Source organism: Cololabis saira, chromosome 5, assembly GCF_033807715.1.
Source record: "Cololabis saira isolate AMF1-May2022 chromosome 5, fColSai1.1, whole genome shotgun sequence".
Classification (NCBI taxonomy): Eukaryota; Metazoa; Chordata; class Actinopteri; order Beloniformes; family Belonidae; genus Cololabis; species Cololabis saira.
In genome coordinates this window covers 16720204-16738668 of record NC_084591.1, presented here as the reverse complement: position 1 = coordinate 16738668, position 18465 = coordinate 16720204, and the positions used below count along the sequence as shown (strand labels likewise).

Genomic DNA, 18465 nt, shown 5'->3' with positions numbered 1-18465 from the left:
CTCCTTCATGGGTTGCATTATTATTTAGCATGCAAAGACCCAGTTTAGTTTAATTAGAAAATGTCTTGTTTTATTTAATTGGAAATATAACTTACTGTATGTTTGCTGATTTGCTGATTTTTTTTTTTTTAGAGATAAAACTTTATATTTTATTATATTTTTTAAAAGGTTTTAAAAACTTCAACTTATTTTACAGAGTTTTGCACTTTATTCATTCATTTTTGGTTTAATAAGAGCAAAGTTTGCACTTAAAGCCCAATGGGGCAAATGTTCAATAAAAAAACAGCATATTTGAAATCATTTCTTTACCTTTTGTCAATTCACAAAATAATCGTAATCGAAAATCGGATTTTGAGAGAAAAAAATTTTGAGAGAGATTTTATTTTTGGGCAAAATCGAACAGCCCTAGTTGGCATTGACAATTTTGCCCTGATATTCATCTCATCTACCTGAATAACTTGTTGCAGTCAGTTTCTGAGAAGACGCGTGTCCGAGGAGAACTGAGAGAAAATATTTGTTATTGATGGTGTCAAACAAATCTTTTTTTTTTTAGTTTCACCATTTCTAATACGGAAGTTGTATGAGTATGTGCCGAGTTTTGTTAACCACACAACTAATGAAGACTGATGTTTCTGTTTGGCCTCCCTGACATTTAAAGAGCACTTATATAGGCCTTTTAAATTCATTAATAATAAAACATCTCCTTTTCTGTTCCCACCAGAGATGGCAAGTTGGGTCTCCCTCCTCCTCTTCCTCTTCTGCCAGACAATATCACGTGCCCAGGAGGAGAGCAGCAATATTCCCATCCTGGAGTTTGCCTGTGAGACCCCCATCAATAATGTGGTTCAGGACCCCCAGACGGGACGCATCTACCTGGGAGCGGTCAACACCATCTATCAACTGGGTGCGTCCCTTCGCCTTGAGGCCCGTGCTGAGACGGGCCCGAAAGAAGACGCACGGACCTGCACCCCTCCGGCTTCAGCCTGCCAGGACACAAAGCTCATGCCCAACCTCAACAAGCTTCTGCTGGTCCACCCGTCCAACAGCTCCCTTATAGTGTGTGGCAGTCGCTACCGCGGCATCTGCTCCCTCCTCAACCTGTCAAATGTGGACCAGCAGATGTATTACAGTGACAATAAAGGAGAGAAGACGTACGTTGCCAGCATAGAGGATAACGTGAATGTGGTGGGTGTTATGTCTAACTACACAAAAGATTTTCATACCTTCAATGTTTTTCTTGTGGGTAAGGGCTATGGAAGCCTGGACAGTACAAAACTCATCAGCACACGAATTCTCCGGGACTATAAGGAATGGGTTGTGTTTGAGAGCATCATCGAGGCTTCGACAGTGCAGACGACGCCGTTTGTTCCCAAGTACTTGCACGACTTCCGACATGCCTTCAAAGAGGACGGTTTCATTTATTTCTTATTTTCTCGAACTCTTGACGGTACGGATGGGAAAAACCTGACCTTCGTGTCCCGCCTTTGCGAAGAAGATTACCATTACTATTCTCACACGGAGCTTCAGTTGAACTGTGGGCAGAATAACCAATACAACAAAGTCCAGGCCGCTTTTGTGGCTTCTCCGGGGAAAGAGCTGGCTCGGGTCATCACTGAACGGGATACATATGGGAAAGTGAACTCGTGGAGTAAGGTCCTCTTCATGGTGGCAAGTTCAGATGAGGACGACAGTAAATCTGCTCTGTGCATGTACCCCCTCAACTCCATCAACAAACGCATAGTGGATATCATCAGCGCATGTTACAGCGACTCGGGGAAGATTTCAGGGGTACCTGCTGTGGACATCCCCTACACATCCAGAACGGATGAATTTTGCACTTCAAAAATTTCGGTAAATGCTTCCTTTTTATTTCAGTTTATTCCATTTTTAGAAGAATGCCTTTGAAATAAGGAAAGAAATCTACAATGAATACGGCACACACTCTGAAAGCAAATGTCAGTCAATGATTCTTTGAAATTTGCTGGGAATAAAAATCACAGGTCCAGATCAGAGTAGAATTATCCACCACCATTCTGCATGTTCCTGTACTTCAGAAGTAGATTGTGTCAATTTGTTGTTAAAAAATAAACCTGATTTTGCCACCTATCTTTAACTCTATCTTCTTTGTATATATATATTGTACTGGCCCAAATATAAGACAAGGTTTTTCTAACCCTTGAATACATCCCAAAAATTTGATATCTCCTGTATTTGTGGCAAAATCTAGAATTTGTATTTTGTTATATGTAGGCTATGACTTGAATAGAAAGTTTCGTCTAATACTGCGTGGGATTAGAGAGCACACAGCACATCATTATCCTCATCTTTACCTGCAATCTTTTCTTTACAGAAGGACACAATAGAATCATTCAAGTGTGGTGCAGACTTCCTTCCATCCCCATTAGCAAGCAAGCCAAAGTTTGCCTTAGTGGCAGAGCCAGTGTGGACCACGCCAAGCCTTCTGACTGCTGTCGCTGTTGCCGTGGAGAATGATCATACCATTGCTTTCTTGGGCAATAACCAGGGAAAAATCTTCAAGGTTAGCTTTTTATCTACTACTTTCACAAATTTTTAAACTAAAATGTGTCTGGGTCAAAGAAAAGAAAATGTCGTTTTTTTTTTTGGTTTAGGTTCATCTAAATCAGAGCATGGTACCGGACGAGTACAGCATGGCTCCTGGTGACAGTATTGGGGAGAAGGTCAACAAGAACCTCTTCTTTGACAGCAGCCACAGCCACCTCTACATTACCACAGAAAAAAAGGTATTTGTCGGGGCTGTTATTAAATACATCATCCGCATGTACAGTATGTGTGTTCACAGATGAACTGGAGGTCGCATGCATCACAGCAAAGAAAGAGTGGCCTTAAAAAGAAGTAGAGATGCGAAAGCTGAAAAAGGTGATGCTTTTAGATGAAGTTGTGTACATAGTCAAGCCAGTAAGGATTCCTTTTCATGATGGAAGCAGCCAACCTGGCTAATAAAGTGGCATTACCCATAATTTTGACACTGGAAGTAGGGCTGGGCGATATATCGAGTATAGCCGATGTATCTCGGCTTCTACTCTGTGCGATGTACAAAATGACTCTATCGTGCATATTCGAGTATAAATTTTAACGCATTTTGCTTTTAGCCGCGGGCATTAAATGACAGACTTTTCTCCCTCTCTCGTCTCGTCTCCTTCTCTGAGACATAAAACAAGCGCACCCAGTCACATACGTCAGTCACGTGCTGTCGTGTGTGCATTATCATTGGGCCCCGACCAGCTGCAGGTGTCGGCGCTGCTGTCCCGGACCGCCGGTCACTTCCACCCCGCTTTAACTTTCCCAAACTTGCCTGTTTGCGCCGTGAGCTCATCTGCGCGGTTGCTACGCGCGGCGGACTCTTTTCAAAGCAAACCGGTTTAGTAAAGACGGGAGGGGATGTTTTCTCCTCGCACGGCTCCGGAGAGCTGAGGAGCCGCTCAGCGCGACACGCGCAGCCGAGCCTTTAGGCTGATTTATGGTCCTGCGTTACACCAACGCAGACCTACGGCGTAAGTGCGCATCGCCGCGTACCCTACGGGACCAGAACAGTACTTAGCAGATGTTCTTCAGACGGGGAGTCAGAGATGCAACGTGCACTTTCTGTTTTGAAATGACACTTATGTTTGTCCCACTCACTGCTTAGTAACTGTTTAATAAATACAGTTTTGGTCAATTTGACTTATTCCCCCTTTTTGCATGAAAGTTTAAAATGAGCATATATTAATGCAGTATGAACAATAATGCTTTAATGTAGACATATAGAATCATCATAGGCTACAGGTGTGATTGTTTGCATCAAAGTGTTAATTCAAGGCTAAGGCAAAATATCGAGATATATATCGTGTATTGTGACATGGCCTAAAAATATCGAGATATTAATAAAAGGCCATATCGCCCAGCCCTAACTGGAAGACAGTCTTAAGTTGAACTGTTGAAAATGGTTTTAAAGCAAAATAAACAATATTTGTGACATCAGTCTATTGCATACGGTACAGGGTAATCTTGTTATTGCGGACAAGTCCAGACTCAGAATCACGATTACTTTTATTGCCAAGCACGAGGAATATAAGATAAATTTGTCATGGGGATTTGGGGCAAATATTGTCCTAACAAAAAAAGACAACAATACAGAAACTATACAAGGATAAGGGTATAGACAAGGGCACAAGGAATAAAAGTAATATAACAGAGGATTAAATAATGTACAAAACTAGATACTAAGATACAGTAACGCTGGAGAGAATAGGTGCATATATATGTGTATGTCCATATATATGTATGTGTAGGGAATGAATGTTTATTGGTAATGTAACATGATGCCTGTGGGGGTGGGTAGAATCTATGATGGCACTAGATCTTATTCAGGAGGCGACTTGCAGATGAGGTCTCAGTCCCAGCGGACGGCAGCTGCTGCCAGAGGGGTTTGCATTCAGGTTGTTTTAACCTCCTTATGGAGTCTATGGTTGTGACCAAGGTGACAGGGCTCAGTTGTACATTTCATAAGGTCTATTATGAATGTCTTTGGTGTGTTAATTTAAACAGTTTTGTGAAACTGTCAACACTGAATCCTCAATTTCTACTTTATAGTAAAAATTGTGAATATGGAAAAATTATTTAAAAAAAATGACTAGTAATTAAAAAAAAAAAAAGAATAGTAATGACATCACATAAGGCACATTTCAACCAGGAGTATCTGGATTCAAACCGTTTGTGGCTTTTCTCATGACCTCTCTGGACTGGGTCTTTTGCATTTACACTAAGGTCTAGGCCAAAATTTAGATTAGGTCAAATATGTCCAGTGAAGTGTGAAATGTTGCTCCTTGCTGGAGTTGAGCTACTGGTTTGACTGCAGCGTACAAAGCAGTCAAACCAGTAAGTGCACTTCAGCTGTATTAAAGTGTTACAAAAGATAGTTTTCATATTAAAATACTGGTTTCACTTTTATTTTAAAGGAATGGGGGTGTTTATTAGTGCCTTTTAAATGTAACTGGTGTGAAATAGTGATTTGAAGTTTTTACTGCTCAAATTATATTGTTGTCACCAATTATGGTGTGTGCTGTCTTCTCATGAAGATACCGCTGAGCTTAAATATTGCGTCATTTTAAATAGTTACAGCTATTCATGCAGTAGAACTAATTAAGCTATTGTGGATATTGGTGAAAATGGAAAGATTGTAGAATAGTTTCTGAGCTATATACAAAATTAATATCAAATAAACACTCAACTAAATACATAAAAGAAAAATGGGAATCTGAATTTAAGATAAAAATCACGGATGAAGAGTGGCTAAACATGTGGAAAATACACCACACATCCACCAATTCGCGGATCTGTAGGGAGTTCTCCTGGAAAAATCTGGTACGTTTTTTTATTTGACCCAAAGTCAAGAGTAAACAGTTGAACAAAAATATGCCTTGTTGGAGAAGCTGTGGAAGAATGAATGTGGATCACTCACACATTTTCTGGAAATGTGATAAAATCAGATGGTCCTGGAAAACGTTACACGATACATTGATGAAAATACTTGGATATAAGATTCCTTTATCTTGTACAGTATTGTATTTGTGTAACCTAAGTGAAGAAAATATAAGAACGAAGGACAGATACCTGGTAAAAATAATACTAACAGCAGCTGAAGTCTGGATTGTTTTGGGCCAAATCAAACGTGTTGCCTCACTACTACTAGTGGAGTTTTCAGGGATTACATATTTCTTGAATCCTGTTTTCTATGGTGGAAATGGAAGACCCAGGAAAAGTTCATGGAGTAAGTTCTGGAAGTTGGGATGCTGCTGTACGTTCATCCAGTTCATCCCGCACCACTGAGATCAAATGGAGCGCAAAAAAAATCTGAAGTGGAAAACTCTGTGTTCATAGAATGCATATCAACTATTTTTTTCCAAATGTATTAAATTGAATTTCATTGTTAAACATCATTATAGATGCATGAATGTGTTGACTTACGGATAAGCTTTCAAAAGTAATATGCGTTTGGACAGAATAATATCTATCCCAAAAGATACAAATCACTGTACCATAATTGAAATGAGACAACTTCAGTTTAATATCCCTTCTTTTGCACCACATCCTACCCCCCACCCCCCTTTAATTATGTTTCTAAAGCTATTCACCCACCACTTAAAAATCAAATAGGCATTTTTAGAGGTTTTCTGATGATGCTGGATCATTTTGTCTGAATTAAATTGATACTTTATATGGAATTACTGATAGATGTTTAAAGACTAATTATTGATAATTTTTTCTACCACTGGACACATGCACTGAGGTACAAGGAAAAAAAAGTTTTTCTTCTGCTCTGTGCACCTTTGACAAACCAAGAGGCATTTCTAGGGGTATTTAAAACACCTTTTGCTTTATGGAGTATCTCCCCAAAGGGCACCGTTTGATTCAATCCCATGTGGTAATTCTCCAGATCACCAAGGTGCCGGTGCAGACGTGCCTCCAGAAGAAAGACTGCCATTCATGCGTTGCACTGAGGGACCCTTACTGCGGCTGGTGTGTCCTGGAGGGCAGGTGACGATCTCAGACCCGCAATTACAGTCATGCATGCACTTACCAATGCATTTTCGCACCAACCGCAGCCTAACACAAACACTTACGCAAGCAATTCCCTCTGTAAAACACAGCGGGATATTTGTTTGGTATTTTATTACGGACACTTTTAGTACTTCTCCGCGATCGTATTCTATCTCCTGTTGTCCGTGCAGCCGTGAGGAATTAAAGCTGTTTGTCTGCCACATGCAGTGATGCCAGACTGCAATTTACTGTCATCAGCTTATTTGTCAGGGTCTGGAGAGTAAGAAAAGGTGTGAATGCTTCATGCGTGTACAGTGCATGAGCAGGAGCAGAGAAAAAAGCTGAAAAAACTGTGTCCCTCTGGAAGCTGCTGATACTCTTAAGGAACATTGGGGTAAATCCACAAAGAATAGATTGCGCCCGCAAATAGCGCTGTGAATTGCGCTGCATTAGCGCCCGCAATTTGCCCCGCTTTAAGGTCCTATTCACAAAAGATTTTGCTCTAATGATATACCGGCGCAGACACGCCCATAAAGTTTTGCGGCTGAGTGCAATTTGCACTTATCTGAGTGAGCGGAGCTGTTTCCAGTGTTCTCCATATTTCAGCACACAGATCACACAGGTCCATAATGAAAACTGCAGAAATAAAAAATAAAGCGAGTGAAAATAAAACGCCGTGAGGCGCAAGGGCGCAATTTCCACTGGGAACAGGGGGGACATGCCCCCCCACTTTTCAAACTCATGCTTTTGTCTCTCTCCCCCCGTTTTTTTTTTTTTTTACAGTTTAAGAACTAACGGTAGGCTCAGCCTGTATTACAAATCATCAGGACACTGTGCGAAGAGCCCCGTTCCCTCTCCTCCCTCCTCCCTCCGTGCTGCTCAAGGATGATTTATGGTCCCGCGTTAAATCGACGCAGAGCACTGTACGGGCTGGCGCATCGTACAGTGCGCGCGCCGCGTACCCTACGGCGTAACCCTACGGCGTAGGCTCTGCGTCGATTTAAAGCGGACCATTATTTAGGCATAATTAGGCTTAACTAGTGTGTGCGTATGTGACAGACGCGCATGGGACGATTGTGAAATACGGAATAAACTGTTTTATATGAATTCTAATTCCCAATTACATAACAATTCCGTATTTCAAGGGACGGGTGGCAGCCCACCCGTCCAGCTGCTGCATCTCCAGCAGCAGCTGAGAGTCCTGATGATGCTGAGCTTCACAGGGACACGATCAGCGCTATTTTATTATAAGTCTGATATATGTTGTGATATGTGATGACATTATTAAGCTGTTAAACACACACATTCTAGATGTATATGTTTATATGGTGGAATTGTTTGTAATAAAGCAGCCCCTTACTGTATGGATGAATCCTGAGCTCCGTCCTGTTATTTTTATTTTTAAATCCGAGATAAGTCCACAATCCAACTTGATCTGACTGTCTACAGTCATGTCTGACTATAGATTTCACCCTTAATATCATTCAGTATCACACAGGCTTGAATGACATTGAGAGAGAGAAACAGAGAGATGGGGAGTGAGGAGTTTGCGCGCAGTTTAATACACGCTTCTGAAAGACGGTATTTGCTCCACTATTTTTGCGTGTGGCAAATAATGCTGGCCTTTGTGAATTAGGCGCTTTTTGCAATGAGGCTCATTTGCATAGAAAGGGGGCAATTTTGCGCCGAATTACCTAATTTGCATGCATGCAAATGGCACCGGCGCAGACTGCCACTATTTGCTTGGCAGCGCAGTTTGTGGAGCAATTCGCCCTTTGCGGGTGCTTTGTGAATTAGACGCTCTCTTTTTGTCTCATTTGCACCGGTTTAGCGGCCGCAAAAGCCGCGCAATCCTTTTGTGGATTTGGCCCATTGACTTTTAGAGCAGTAAATGTGTTGATGAAATCATTGGAGAGATAATCAGCAGTTACACTGATAACTCACTAATTAAGTCAAAACCTTTCTTAGTTTCAGCCCCCAGACAAAATGCTTCTGCACTTTTTCCTTGCATTGTGGGGTTTTGGACCATGACAATTTCAGTTTGTGTCAATTGTAAATACTGTATACTACTCCTAATTGTACTACTTGTGTTTTAAGGACTATAAGTATTTCTTTAAAATGTGAGACTTGCACAAATACTTTCATAGAGCAATACTATTCCACTACAATTACAGAATTACTGTATGTGTGAACATTTGTTTGTGAGGGTAGATTTTTTTTTTTTAGAAGTATCAAATCATGGAGAATCCTTTTAAAGTTTATGCTTAAGATCATGATTTATTGAAATATGATTAACAAAGCATATCTACAGCACCTGAAGACTTCACAAGAGCCTGATACTAGTTGTATGACCAGACTTGAACTCGCAGTGAGGTCCTCTGAGTAAGATGAGCACCACAGCTGTACATCTCACGAGATCAAGCACAGCATTTATGCAAATACATCTTTGAAAATTAAGAGGGTCTTCTAGTATTCCTGTCAGGAAGTTTAAACGTTAAAGAGTGGTTGTTGCATAGTAATAAATGTACATAATTTTTAAAAAGTAATTACGATAAATTGAATTTGTAGGTGGAGGAGTTTTTTATTTATTTATTGTAAGTGTTTATGGGAGGTGGAACAGGGGCTGATGGGACCTGTTCATGCTTCATCTGAAGGTGCACCAGGAGGTCTGAGTGCCGGCGGGCAGGGGAGAAAAATGGCTGGTTGTGGAGTCCAAGTCAGCAGTGTGTCAAGATCGTTTCCTTCTATCCCCCAAATCTTTCCAGCAAAAAGACCGGCAAGGTACAGAACTGCACGCTGTCACTCTTTGATCTGTCTTTTTTTCCTGTCTGTCTCTGCAGTTCACATCTCCACTCATGTGCATGTCACACAGACATCTGTACTCCCCGTAATAATCTGTGTACATCGTGAGTTTGAGACCTCGGCTCAAAGTCTTCCGGTTCCGTATTGATCTGTTCCAAAACAAAAAAAGCTGTGAACTATCATACTTCAATCTTCCTGTCTGATTGTGCTCCGTGTTAAGATGGAGAGCCTCTAATGTGCTTTACCTCTCAAGTTGTTCCTTTGTTTTTGTTCCCCCACTTTCTGACTCCTTTCCTGTCGATCCCTTTCTGACTCACACTTGAATTTCCATCAAAAGTGCGTCTCCTCTTTTCTCACTCTCAATCAGTTTCCTTCCCTTTCAAAAGGAAATCGTGTCTTTTCTGTAATCTTAATTGTATTGAGGTGTTTGAAGTATACACAGAGGAGATGTTTTATCGAAATGTATCATAAGCTACTCTGTTTTCATTAAGAATCAAACAATTTCATATGCTGTGTTCTTTCTATCCAGATACGGATCAACATCCCCTCTCTTCCTGCCATTGGACCCTCTGACAGGCTCCATTGCAAGATTGGCTCGTTCAAAAGTGAAGGCACCATGTTTGACACCAATCAGGTCTCCTGTGATCTGCCACAACCTTCACTTATACCCCAAACACCAGAGGACCAAGGTTTGGCTTGTGTTGTTACCTTCAAAAAGTGGGACCGTAATTCTACATCAATTAGTTTTCATAATTCAGTTAACTTTGGGCATAACGTTACAAGATCAAGCAAGCCAGCGTTTGGATTTTGGACTGATTTTGTAACGTTTTTTGTGGAGACACCCCATGCGTCAAAGTTGAGTTGTGGATGTGCTACCTCACCTGATTTAATGCAGCTTTTCTGTGAACCTTTGGCTGCTTTGTGCTTGTTGGCACTGGCAGTTTTTACAAACTGATATCATATCTGTGTTACTTTGTCCCCATGTAACAACTTTTGAAACATTGTTTCACCCTTATCGTCCTCTTTCCATAGATTTTGTGGCTGTGGCTATCAGGATTTATGTCAATAAGACTGTTGAACTGGCTTCGCGGGAATTCCAGTTCTACAGCTGCGCCGCCACAGTGAGGAAGTCTGAACGCACACCGTGAGTCTGGCTCTTATCCATCAGTTCTGCTCCGTCGCTCACTGAAAATGCACAGTGACACTGAACACAGCATCAACTGACAACCTTGATGTAAATTTATCACCATGCATGAGCAGATGAGGGATCAAGGCTCTGTTTGTAAATTGTGATGCATGCTAGTTTTGAATGCACCTCCTCGCATTTTCTTTCCCTTTTATTGCCAAGCGGAGGAAATTGCTTCAGTTTCCTTTTCATTAATCAAAAAATGAAAGTCAATCTCGTCAATTTTTTTTCCCCACCCCCCCTCTTTCTTTTCATTCCTCTCACACCGAGGCGTGTGTGATGAACGAGTTTTGCTCATTTGAAGTTCGAGAGATCCATTTCCTTGTCAGGATCATGGATTTTTTTTTTTTTTTGTGCTGGACGCTCTGATGAGTTTGCATGTTTTAGATTTTGTTTGCATGTGCTTTTATTTACGTGAGTATGTGTGCTCCAGCTCGGCCGAAAGCATTGTCTTACAGTCAAGATTTGAGTCCATTTTATTGCGTGTTGCTAGGTGCATGTCTTGTGTGTCGAGTCCGTGGGGATGCCAGTGGAATACACAAGACCACACATGCAGCGACAAGGATGACAACATGACGGGTTCCAGCATCATCAGACACCGCGAGGTCAGTCAACCTGAAGAACAAAGTCAGCTGTTCTTCTGAGCCACTGAACATGGAGGAGGAATACTTCCAAAAGTATAGCAGAAGTTTTAAAAGACATCTAACCACAGCCTGTTGTGCACTGGCTGAGTAATCCAAATTCCTCCCGAAAATTAATAAAAACACAAATCTCTCTATCAGCTGCCACCATCTTGCATGACAAATGTTGAGGGTGGAGAATATCAAATTACAAGTCAGCAGATGTTTCAGCGATATACTAATCTGTCGCCACAGATGACGGTGTCTGTTAAGTGGCTTGCATGCTTAAAATGTAAATGATTAAAACTACGAGTTTATGATTTGTTTTGACGCCTTTTCAGGGATCAAAGTGTCCTCGGTTTGAGAATCCAGATCCCATCCTCATCCCTGTGGGCATCAAGACGCGAATCAGCTTTGAAGGGATCAATCTAGACCACTATCAGGTAAACTGGAGATTTTTCTACACTTAGATGTATTAAGAATCACCTGATCATAGTTGGTCTTTGTATTAAGCAAGTAATTGTTTCTTGCAAGACTCTTGCAAGTCTCTTCCATTGTTGTGAAAGAATGATGGCCCATTCTTCCCTAAATCATCACTTTGTGTAACTGATGCACAGCTCTCTTGACTTGGTCACTCTAAAACTTTAATTCTGTTATTTTTCATCCATTTTCTGTTGGATCATTGTCCTGTTGCATAAACCAATTTCAGCCAAGATTTAATTGTTGTACAGATGGCTTCACACTTTTCTCTAGAAGATTGGATATACAGAGTTCATGGTTGACTCAAACAAGTTGCCCAGATCCCATGGCCGCTACACAAACCCAAATCATGACCCCTCCATTGCTGTGCTTGATGATGGGAGCTGGGGTATTGAAGCCAAAGAACGCCACTTTGGTCTCATCTGCATGAGAAATTGTTCCAGGAGTCTTGCTGTTTCTTCAGATGCAGTTTTTTGAACCCCAATTATGCTCCCATGTTCTTTTTAGACATTAAAAGGCTCAGTGATGCCTGTTTATTCCTTTCCCTCTTGGCCCTGTGTAAGCAGATACTTGAATGCTTGGGGCCAACAAACCAGCCAAAATGTCTGCTTTATAGACAGCTACAAACCACCTATTGATTAACTACTTAATAAAACAGTAAAGGGGTACTTGGTATTACCCTCAGGCTTTTTTTTTCTTTTTGACTCTAATTTTTTTAGATAAATAATGCCACAGTAAGAAGAAAATATATGTCCTTGTTCATCTGATGAGTTATGTGACTATAATGAAGACCCACTATGATTAGATTGGGGGAAAAGGGGTTTAAAATGGGTACAAACCTTGGCATGTAATTTTAAATAGGGATGGACAGAATTTACTGAGAACCATCTAACACAACTATGGCCGTCAGGGCCAATAGACGGATAGATTAGCATAGATTAATCCATTGGCAGTGATGAGACAAGAGTTGAAATTGTAGTAATCAGACATATAACTGTGATCACAGAGCACAAAAGGATGGCACAGTGACTACAAAGTACATCCCCGTGTGAGCATTCAGGCTTCTATCCACATGTGGAAAAAACTAAAGGCAGAAGTAGGACAACATTTATCACCAAAGTCACAACTAAAAGTCACAACAATAAAAAAGCAAGATGAATGGGCTGCATTTATGAAACACCTTTTCAAGTCTTACTGACCATTCAAGGTCTTTTTTAGTACAAGCTACACTCACACGTGTTCAGGCACGAGCTGCTTCTGGATGGAGCATGTTTTTTTTTTTAATCTTTTTTTTATTTTGCATGTACTCTTTGTGCTGTAACAAGAAAATGGAGCAATTCCAACAATGCACCACATTTCTCATGGTTTACTTGTGTTGCTCTGCAGGGTCACACTTTCACCATTGGAACAGAGCTGATGAAAACCGTGGAGGAAGAGGTCAAATCAGAAGGCGGCCCGTTCTACACTTTCAGTGGCTTCAGCGTGAGTACGGCTATTGGCTCACCGCTCCGTACATGTTTTCTAACACTTTCGCTCCTTTACTGAGAACCCCTGATTTGTGGGGTGCAATTTCAAGCAACACTAAAAGAGTTGAATATTTTATAGTAGACTACTTGAATTGAATTTTTCTCTCGCAAATCAGCCCACATGCTTGGCCTTATGTCTATGTCAAGCTGTCTGTGGGCTCCAGATTTATTAATGAAATCTGCCTTAAGCAACTTTTCAGACACTTTGATATTCTCTAGCTCCCCCTAATGGACAGGCTTCTTTTACTTGAGTTATTTTAGCTCCATCTCCACATTAGGAATTTTGTTATTGGGAAACTCAAAGAGTGCATAGCCGCCAGCTGTGTTCTTTTTACAACATTGATTTCTTCAGCTTAAAATCTGCCAAACTGGGGGTAATTTTTTTTTTTTTCACTTGACATGAGTGAGCATCAGTTCGTACTGTTTGCCGAGAAGAGCTTAAGTGCCATTAATCACTGGACTCTGTATTAATAATTAATTCTCTTCCAATTTCTTAGTTTTCCTACGATAAGGCACCAGAGACCAATGTTCTTTTCTACATCAAGGACAAGGAGTCCGGAAAGAAGTTGGACAGCACACTGAACGGTGCATTTTTAAAAACCTTTAATGTAGACATTTTACATATATTGTCCTGTGTCTGCACTGCAAGTTCCAGTGCGGGGTCTGTGTTATATTAGAAGACATTATCTTTCTTTTTCAATTTAAATTGAACTCAATTAATTGGTTATTACTTTATAATTCAATGTGTTTTGACAATATAAATGATTCATAACAAATCACTTGGAGGCGCCTCCTGCATTTTACATTACAGTGTAAAATCGAGATTTTAATGCCAGATAATTTGCGAGAGGTTTTAATGAGGACATAAATGACATTTTGAAAACTGAGTATTCAAATATAAAGAAATTGATAAAAAGCAGAGTGGTGATTGTGGCTTTTTCCTCCCATTTCTTCTCATTCAGTCACCCTGTACAACTGCTTCATTGGGAGGCGGGACTGTAGCCTCTGTAAATATGCCGACCCAAAGTACAGCTGCGTTTGGTGCCGCAAGCAAAATATGTGTGTATACGAGAAGCTGTGCCCTGCTCAACTGGAGGATCCACGCAACGTCGAGTGCCCCAACCCTGAGATCACAGAGGTGAGTACTGCCAACAGTGTTGTCACCTCGCATTCGTTTAAAATGGAAATTGTGCCCCCTTTCAAAACTTGTGATTAGCATCGAGAGAAATTGGCCTTGTTGATTTGATTACTAATTGGAGCAGTGTATTGGTTGTGTATTTTCTGTCTCATCTCTGTGTTGACACAAGATTTAGGAGTCTCCTTGAGAGCATGCTGCAATTTTCCTTAATCATGTCAAGATTGAATCAATATTTCATTTGCTTACTCAACTGTTTGTGCCTTTTTGTCATTGAAAAGAAAAATCAGTAATTGTGTTCATATCGTTCTGGCAGAGGCTTTAATCAAATATTTACAGCCTTACTGATGCACTGGTGTATCAAAATGTCATTAATAATTTACAATGAATCTGTTTGTTGGGCATAATTATTAATGAAAGAATATTCATGCACACTGGCCTCGTGTTTGGACCATGGGTTGTTTTGTCCACCACTTTTAACAAATAAGGAATGTCAGCCGCCATCCAGTGGGTTGCCATGACATTTTCTATAGATGTTCAAGGTTCCCAGAGGACGAGTCCTGCTAAGGTCTCCTCCTTACTTTTCCTTTAGCGCCACTTTGAAGGTGGCATTTTAGATGTCCTGAGTTATCATGCTGAGAGATTTGTGTTCTCATCAGGATAAATTTAATGAATGTACATGGTCCTTAATTTATTTATTTTTTTTTGTTTAGCATCCCAGTTAGCTCTTTATATTCCCATGAGATTCAGCTGCTGCTCCTCATGTGTCGTATGCCCTTTAGCAAATGTTACCGTGGTAACCTCTGGAACACTTGGATGGTACAAAAACAACTTTAATCATATCTGCTGAACATAAGCATGTTAAAATTAGCATAAGTTTGGTCCCCGTTCAGGGGCTGCAACTTTCCGAGGTCTCGCACTACAAAGGCATGCCCTTCGAGAAACACAAACAGGCTAAACCAAATGATGCGGAAATGCAATGGTATAGTTTTTGTAGAACTTGGGATCAGCGGAAGAAGGTGGTAGCCACTAGTGATGTTCGATACCACCGATTTCCCTTCCGATCCGATAATGAGTAAAATTGATGCTGGTATCGGCAATACCGATTCCGATACATTGTGCAAATACACCTAATGTACTCGGTAAATATTAAAAAATTGGTGTATTTTAGAAGGCTTGATACAAGACATCAGAGTCACTTATTTAGCTACTTATTTTAAAGTCAGAAGTATACTGAGGTAGCGGCCTCATTCACGATCCAGCTGTTTCCATCGCTAAAAAAAGATCCTAAGTAAGAGAATAATAAACAAAAATAAGAACTACTATAAAATGAAAAAAAGCAGCTTGTCATTTAGACAAAATCTGAATATTTTACTTTCCACCATATTCCTGTTAATGATATACATTACCACAAATGACTGAAATATGAATATTTTAATTTGAGAATCAATGGTCTTAGTAACCATGTTAGCATGTTAATATTAGCACTTACGTAAAAGCGCTACGTAAGTAATGCAACGTAAGTGAGTCTCTAACCAAGAAGACTTTTCCTCACTGTCTGCTCGCCGCCCATCTTTAAAGTACACTGTTAAAAATCAAAAAATCAACAGTCCTGGCTCCAGATGCTGGAAGCAGAGTGGGGACATCCGCCCCCCCAGACCTAATGACTCACTGACAGGGAGAGGATTTGTGTTCATGCGCATGAAATGAGGCTTGGGTAAATTCATGATGGGGCCTGTTTTCTCAGGGAGCGCTGGAGGGAGGGGGAAGGAGGACATATTTTGTTTTATTTTAAATATCAGCAGTTGTGACGTCATCCACTAAGCGCTTACCCTGCGAGTAGAGGGGACGCCCTAAACGTTTTGGCTTCAGGTTTGTTGTGTGTTTGCATTAGAGATGAATACATCAAGTATAATAAAGGCTTGCCTAATGTTACTTATAATGATTTAACTCTCAGTGCCTTAGTTAATGCATGTTCAAGGGGTTTGTTTACGGAGACCATCAGCCCGGGACTTTTTGTGCTTTTTTTCCAAGCAAACAAATCACTAATCGGTTAAGGTCTAATAATATTCAATACAGCGTATAAATATAATCCACCACGGCCTTGTATGTAAAACAATTTGCTGAATATTTGGTCAATAGGGACTGTGTACATCTCTTTTATGTCCTTATTCCACAACTAATCTGTTTAAATCCATTTCAAATCCCTTGTACCTATAAACACCAACTCTTCCTCCTACTCTCCGTATCTTCTCGTCCAGATTATCCCCCGTTTCGGCCCCATGCAGGGAGGCATTTCCATCACCATTCGTGGCTCCAACCTTGGCATCTATAAGGAAGATATTAAAAGCATCACGGTGGTCGGGGAGCCCTGTATCCATGTGGAGGAAAAGTACTCTGTCTCCACAAGGTAATACTTTCTGTAGACGCTTCATCCTGTTCGGGATTTCAGGGTGGAGCATATTCCAGCGGATGAGGGGACACAGTTCATCACAGGGACACACCACATGCTCAAAAATGACTCCTAAAGGCAGTTATAACTTAGTTTTTGGTTAATATATGACACGATGGAATGTATCTTGGTGTTGCTGATGTTGTAGTTACAAGATACATCTTTTTCTCCTGTTATTTATACATTTAAATTGAGAGAGGGTGTCTTCTTAAGAAGATTGTATGTGGCGTATAGCACACTGATTTGATGGCATCAAACATGCTTCCTATAGATATTTGATGTTCGATGATCACATGTGCTCAAATGGGTGGGGATTTTTTATTTAATTCTTTTTTTTTTTTTTTTTTTTTTTTTAAAGGAATAGATTTTCGGTCCGCCAAATGCACTTCAGCCACAGCTGTTTGAAAAGTGTTCCCTTCATACTGACGGTCTATAAAACGGGAAAACAGCCACCATCCAGAACTGTTGACACCTGGCAGAAAGGAGCCACATTTACAACAAATTCTTGCCTTGCCATCTGCATGATGAGGCATAAACTAGGATTTATGTGACCAGATGGAGCTCTTTCACTCTTAAATCATCCACTCTTGTTGCTAACATGCCTGTGCGCTTGTGATCTGAGTCGTCGTCCCTCGGTTTCTCTTAGTTGTGTATAGGATTTTTATTGGGATATTTCTGTTTTCCACTCTGGGTTGCTTATTGAAATGTGGTGACCTACCTATTACCTTATATGAGGTTTAAAAATGTACCAGAGTTGTTCCGTCGGCAACACATTCTCTCAAAGGACACCTGCAGATGTGTTTAGATTATCACTTGACTTCCATTAAGGTCCTACCGCTGAAATATGAAAATAAATCCCAGAGCAATGGAGGCATTAGAAATCATGTTAGATTAATTGATGTTGAGTGCAAATTACTCAAATGATAGCTGATGGTATTGAGCATGTCCAACTGTTAAATGTGAATAAAATCTGCATAAATCTAGTGTACTTTCTAAGGAATTTTCCCTTAACCACAGTTGTTCAAATGATGCAGTCACAGGGCTTTTCACAAAAAGTTCAGAGGGAGAATATGCATCTTGGGGCCAAGGTTATCCTCTCTTAACTGACTCCCAAATCCCTCTGCATGGATATTCAGATTCTTGAATATCAATATCCATGAGCCGATCATTTGTGGACTCCTCACTCAATCTATCGTGATCATTCAGATTATTCAAAGGGAGGATAATACAGCAACTTGCAAAGGCAAGGCAAGTTTATTTATATAGCACAATTCAACACAAGGCAATTCAAAGTGCTTTACATCAACATTAATTGCAAAAAGCATTGATTGCAGTTAACAATGAAAACATTATCCTATGACCAAAATATAGATAAATACCTTCATAGATTCTGTCAATCAGATTGGCTCATCTAAATTTCAAGAATCCGTTGAAGATTTAGTGCAGAACATGGAAACTGCAGCATGGTCCTTAGCATGAATAATATATAAAATGCATGATAATGTTGCATTTTAATGATAGTTCTCTTATTGTGAGGCATCAGAGGACACAGGAGTGTTTGAACAGGTTAAATTGCTCGACTTTAATGTGTGAAATCTGGCAGCCCTGTAGTCATTATCAATCATGGTTTTCTGCTGAATTATCTACAATACACTTCCTAGAAGGGTTTCGATGATTGGTTGGTCAATGTTTGCAGTGATATCCTG

At 40.4% G+C, this 18465-nt stretch overlaps 1 protein-coding gene across 2 annotated transcripts in view; it reads left to right on the top strand.

The window, feature by feature from the left end:
* The window catches only part of plxnb2b (plexin b2b), a 155369-nt gene that overhangs the window by 98281 nt on the left and 38623 nt on the right, over positions 1 to 18465 (top strand). For both annotated transcript variants that reach the window (XM_061721087.1, XM_061721086.1), the window contains 13 exons: positions 722 to 1851; positions 2351 to 2539; positions 2631 to 2762; positions 6455 to 6555; positions 9213 to 9339; positions 9890 to 10049; positions 10393 to 10504; positions 11040 to 11151; positions 11508 to 11609; positions 13033 to 13128; positions 13670 to 13757; positions 14135 to 14310; positions 16569 to 16717. In XM_061721087.1, the coding sequence (XP_061577071.1) occupies positions 724 to 1851; positions 2351 to 2539; positions 2631 to 2762; positions 6455 to 6555; positions 9213 to 9339; positions 9890 to 10049; positions 10393 to 10504; positions 11040 to 11151; positions 11508 to 11609; positions 13033 to 13128; positions 13670 to 13757; positions 14135 to 14310; positions 16569 to 16717 (2672 nt within the window). In that variant the 5' untranslated portion in view covers positions 722 to 723. The remainder of the gene's footprint in view (positions 1 to 721; positions 1852 to 2350; positions 2540 to 2630; positions 2763 to 6454; positions 6556 to 9212; positions 9340 to 9889; positions 10050 to 10392; positions 10505 to 11039; positions 11152 to 11507; positions 11610 to 13032; positions 13129 to 13669; positions 13758 to 14134; positions 14311 to 16568; positions 16718 to 18465) is intronic.